Consider the following 5,974-nt stretch of genomic DNA (forward strand, 5'->3'; position numbering starts at 1 on the left):
GAGATGTGTGCTAGTTGGGGGGTGGTGTTTGTTTGTGTGTGTGTGTGTGTTGTGTGTGTGTGTGTGGTGGGTGTGTGTGTTGTGTGTGTTGTCGTGCGTGCGCGTGCGTGCGTCGTGCGTGGTGCGTGCGTGCGTTGTCGCGTAAAGTTCCCCCTGACACGTCGAACTAGACTATCTGCTGTATATGCGCTGCCCTCTGGTGGATGGTTAGAGAACTACACTCAGATCTCAAAAGATACTGTACTGGCCATGCGGAGGTGTCATGTTACATCAGTAGATACTGCTGGTTAACTTCTCTCTGAGACCAGGAGGGATACTGCCAGAAAATTCACACTGTAAATCTGTAGAAGAGACTGCAAAGTTTTCACCCATTCTCTTCTTGTCTTGTTATCTGTGTCCACAGAAGGAGAAAAAGGAGGTCTGCTAAAGCTTCTCTCTGAGCCGCGCCAAAAAGGCATCTCATTCTCCCGTCCCTCCCCAACAACCTCCCCCTGTCGTGCCGTCTCTCCACATCACACCCGCTCTGGCTCCTGTCCAATGTGCCCAGGGCGTGCCGGGTCTTGTCCAATCGAGAGAGATGGCGGCAATGGGTTAGAGCTGCTGAACAGGAAGTCAGGATCCTCGATCTCAACTTCCCCGGTCCCCCGATCCGCCCGGATCCCACTGCTAGCCTCCGCCTGAACCAAACCACGTTCCAGAGAGGTAAACACACACCCTGTCCAGAGAGAGGTAACACACACCCTGTCACAGAGAGGTAAACACACACCCTGTCCAGAGAGAGGAAACACACCACGTCAGGAGAGGTAAACACACACATACTACTCACATAACCGCGGAAGTTCTGACAATCAGAATAAATAAAATAATATACTTTTTCACAAAAGCAGTTCACTGGCCTTTATAGTCCGTATTAAAGACTGATATAGCCGTCTGTAGTGATGGCAAAACTGTTTCATTCTGCACCCCTCTGTCCCCCCTCAGCGAAAAAATGCAGCAACCCCAACCTACTTCCCCGGCTCATGCTACACACTCATACACACACCTCAAAATCCACCGAGATATGCTGTATGTACGACTCTACGCCACTACGCACCAGGAATACTGAGCTTCTATCATCATTCTCTCCCTTCCCACGTGTGTGTCAGAGCTAATAGTGCCCTCTTTTTTTTCTGAGAGCAACCGCGTCACACAGATGCCACGCACCACACCACACAACACACACACACACCCTGACACACACTGAAACTCACACACAAACATATAAAACACACAATGCTCCGACCTCATGTTTCGCGCGTATAAATTCTGTAAGCATATATACAAGACTCTGAATATGATGACTTGAACAGCAGCATATATCACCTCCGGTGTGTGTGTGTGTTTATGGTGCATGTGTCGAATTTGAGTTAACATGTTTCCCACTGGTCAAAACCTGGTTGAATCAATGTTGTTCACTAATTTCAACAAAAACTTTATGTGATGACGTTGAATCACGTGAAAACTGATTTTCAAAAAGTCCTACATTTTTTTTTCCCACCAACTTTCAAGGATGGGCATAAATTACAATTCAATTTCTAAATACAACTACAAACTAAAAGATCACTGTATCCAATGAGTATTAACATTTGCATATATAATTTTATAAATACATGTATTTTGTACTTTAAAATACATTTGCAAGTTCCGGCCGAACACAGCACAACATTCACAGCAATGGTTACAGAATCGTTTACCGCGCGCTGCCCTCTGGTGGATGGTTAGAGAACTACACTCAGATCTCAAAAAGATACTGTACTGGCCAACTGGAGGTGTCATTGTTACATCAGGTAGATACTGCTGGTTAACTGTCTCTGAGACCAGGAGGGATACTGCCAGAAAAATTCAACTGTAAATCTGTAGAAGAGACTGCAAATGTTTTCATCCCCATTCTCTTCTCTGTCTTGTTATCTGTGTCCACAGAAGGAGAAGAAAGGAGGTCTGCTAAAGCTTCTCTCTGGAGCCGCGGCCAAGAAAAAGGCATCTCATTCTCCCCCGTCCTCCCCACCAACCCTCCCCCTGTCGGGTGCCGTCCTCCCACATCACACCCGCTCTGGCTCCTGTCCAATGGATGCCCAGGGGCGTGCCGGGTCTTGTCCAATCGAGAGTGAGATGGCGGGGGCAATGGGGTTAGAGCTGCTGAACAGGAAGTCAGGATCCCTCGATCTCAACTTCCCCCGGTCGCCCCCGATGACCCGCCCCGGGATCGCACTGCTAGCTCTCCGGCCTGAACCCAAACCACTGTCCAGAGAGAGGTAAACACACACCCTGTCCAGAGAGAGGTAAACACACACCCTGTCCAGAGAGAGGTAAACACACACCCTGTCCAGAGAGAGGTATACACACACCCTGTCCAGAGAGAGGTAAACACACACTATAACTACTCACATAACCGCGGGAAGTTCTGACAAATCAGAATAAATAAATAAATATACTTTTTCACAAAAGCAGTGCACTGGGCCTTTASTAGTCCCGTATTAACAGACTGATATAGCCGTCTGTAGTGATGGCAAAACTGTTTCATTCTGCACCGCCTCTGTCCCCCCGTCAGCGGAAAAAAATGCAGCAACCCCAACCTACTTCCCGCGGCTATGGCTACACACTCTCATACACACACCCTCAAACATCCACCGAGATATGCTGTATGTTACGACTCTACGCCACTACAGCACCAGGAATAACTGAGCTTCTGATCATCATTCTTCTCCTATCCCCATCGGTGTGTGTCAGAGCTAATAGTGCCCTCTTTTTTCTCTGAGAGCAACCGCGTCACACAGATGCACGCACGCACACACACACACAAACACACACACACACACTGACACACACTGACACTCACACACAAACATTAAAACACACAGTGCTCCGACCTCATGTTTCAAGCGCGTATAAATCTGTGTGAAGCATTTATATACAAGACTGCTGAATGATGATGACTTGAGCAGCAGCATATATCACCTCCGGTGTGTGTGTGTGTGTTTATGGTGTGCATGTGTTCGAATATGAGTTACAATGTTTCCCCACTGGWCAAAACCTGGTTGAATCAARGTTGTTTCCACGTAATTTCAACAAAAACCTTTATGTGATGACGTTGAATCAACGTGYAAAACTGATTTTCAAAAAGTCCTACATTTTATTTTTTCCCACCCAACTTTCAAGGATGGGCATAAATTACAAATTACAATTTCTAAATACAACTACAAAATACCCTAAAGATCACTGTATCCAAATAGAATATTATARACTTTTGCATAGTATAGTATTTAATTATAATACATGTATTTTGTACTTTAAAATACATTTGCAAGTTGCCGGCCGAACAGCAGCAACATTCACAGCAATGGTTACAGAATCGTTTTACTTGCTATGACTGTGATATGTCGTTGTTTATCTACCTTAGTGGAATGTGCACTGTCACTCTGGAGAAGAGCGTCCTGCTAAATGACCAAAATGTAAATGTACAGTATATGTGAAAATGAACAACTGCAAGCACACTGGGTATTGTCATTGGCCTTCTTTTGTGGGCGGAGCTCATTAGAGTAATAGTCAGCATCCTTTGCAATTTTGTGTGGTTTTTACATACACATTTATATGTTAACTCAGCAAAAAAAAAGAAATGTCCCTTTTTTCAGGACCCTGTCTTTCAAAGATAATTCGTAAAATCCAAATAACTTCACCAAAAAAAGATGCCAGGGGTCCCCTGCTCATCTGCGTGAACGTGCCTTAGGCATGCTGCAAGGAGGCATGAGGCCTGCAGATGTGGCCAGGGCAATAAATTGCAATGTCTGTACTGTGAGAACGCCTAAGACAGAGTTACAGGGAGACAGGATGGACAGCTGATCGTCCTCGCAGTGGCAAACCACGTGTAACAAACACCTGCACAGGATCGGTACATCCGAACATCACACCTGCGGGACAGGTACAGGATGGCAACAACAACTGCCGCGAGTTACACCAGGAACGCACAATCCCTCCATCAGTGCTCAGACTGTCCGCAATAGGCTGAGGGAGGCTGGACTGAGGGCTTGTAGGCCTGTTGTAGGCAGGTCCTCACCAGACATCACCGGCACAACGTCGCCTATGGGCAAACCCACCGTCGCTGGACAGACAGGGCTGCCAAAAGTGCTCTTCAGACGAGTCGCGTTTTTGTCTCACCAGGGGGATGGTCAGATTTGCGTTTATCGTCGAAGGAATGAGCATTAACACTTGAAACCTGTACTCTGGAGCGGGAATCGATTTGGAGGTGGAGGGTCCGTCATGGTTTGGGGCGGTGCGTCACAGCATCATCGGACTGAGCTTGTTGTCATTGCAGGCAATCTCAACGCTGCGTGTTACAGGGAAGACATCCTCCTCCCTCATGTGGTACCCTTCCGCAGGCTCCTGACATGACCCTCACAGCATGACAATGCCACCAGCCATACTGCTTCGTTCTGTGCGTGATTTCCTGCAAGGCAGGAATGTCAGTGTTCTGCCATGGCCAGCGAAGAGCCCGGATCTCAATCCCATTGAGGCACGTCTGGGACCTGTTGAATCGGAGGGTGAGGGCTAGGGCCATTCCCCCCAGAAATGTCCGGGAACTTGCAGGTGCCTTGGTGGAGAGTGGAGTAACATCTCACAAGCAAGAAATGGCAAATATGGTGCAGTCCACGAGGAGGAGATGAACTGCAGTACTTAATGCAGCTGGTGGCCACACCAGATACTGACTGTTACTTTTGATTTGGACCCCCCCTTTGTTCAGGGACACATTATTCCATTTCTGTTAGTCAAATGTCTGTGGAAGCTTGTTCAGTTTATGTCTCAGTTGTTGAATCTTGTTATGTTCATACAAATATTTACACATGTTAAGTTTGCTGAAAATAAACGTTTTCTTTTTTGCTGAGTTTAGTTTATTCAGCAGATGCTCTAATCAAACGATGGTGCCATCAGACTTCTGATACCAATAGGGTGAAAGTATTTTTAAAGTATTTTGTAAATACAAATTAAAGCTTCAAAAGGATCTTGTGTACGAAATACATTGCAGTGTAGTTCACCAGCATAAATACAAATTACTAAATACTCAGAAGTAATTGAAATACATATTTCAAAAACATGTACGAATATGCCTCTCTCTGCCAACCTTTAACCTAAATCCAATGTCATGGTGAAATGTTTTGTTGATTTTCTATTGAATTCATATTAGTGACAACTCAACCATATTGGTTGTAACTGGCGTCTGTGAGGTTGAACTGTGCCCAGTGGGTCATTATCCGAACCCTGCGTCTTCCCCAGGTATCTGTGTGTGGTGCCCTACCCCCTCAGAGTGAGGCGGAGATCGAGAGCTGAGACAGGGAGACGTGGTGTTTGTTATAAGAAGAGAGAAGATGGCTGGTACAAAGAACTCTGGCAGAGGGACCGGACGTACTGGGCTCTTCCCTGGCAGCTTCGTAGAGATCTTCTGAACAGGACGCTACCCACCACACACACACACCCCACACACACACACACACACACACACAACACACACAACACACACAGAACACACAACACCACCACAGCAGCGACAGCACCACACAGCATCGGTAGTGTCGTCACACACATGCAGGGATGGGCAAAAATTACAAAATACAATTACAAAAGATCAATGTATCAAAATGAACTACAAGATACTTGTATTTTATAATAATTTGGGGGGCACCAATATGTGTACTATTACACACAAGTGTGTAATGGAAATGTTTTTGGGGGGCATATCCCAACTCCCCCGAAGTGACTTGCTGAAGGGCACAGCGACTGATTTTTTTCACCTTGTCGCCTCCGGTATTCAAACCAGCAACCTTTTGATCACTGGCCTAATYCTCTAACCTCGAGGCTACCTGCCGCCCCAAATGTATTTCATTGAAATACATGAACTTTGTATTTTAAATACATAAATACATTTGCAAACTCAGTGACGGCTACA

At 46.0% G+C, this 5,974-nt stretch overlaps 1 protein-coding gene across 1 annotated transcript in view; it reads left to right on the forward strand.

Annotated features, from left to right (window-relative positions):
• LOC111959348 (E3 ubiquitin-protein ligase SH3RF3) overlaps positions 1 to 5,474 on the forward strand; it is a 72,599-nt gene extending 67,125 nt beyond the window's left edge. The window contains 3 exon segments of the mRNA XM_023980848.3: positions 1,960 to 2,291; positions 5,305 to 5,425; positions 5,427 to 5,474. Coding sequence (XP_023836616.2) covers positions 1,960 to 2,291; positions 5,305 to 5,425; positions 5,427 to 5,474 — 501 coding nt within the window.
• Positions 5,475 to 5,974: the final 500 nt, after the last annotated feature.

Source organism: Salvelinus sp. IW2-2015, linkage group LG36, assembly GCF_002910315.2.
Source record: "Salvelinus sp. IW2-2015 linkage group LG36, ASM291031v2, whole genome shotgun sequence".
NCBI lineage: Eukaryota > Metazoa > Chordata > Actinopteri > Salmoniformes > Salmonidae > Salvelinus > Salvelinus sp. IW2-2015.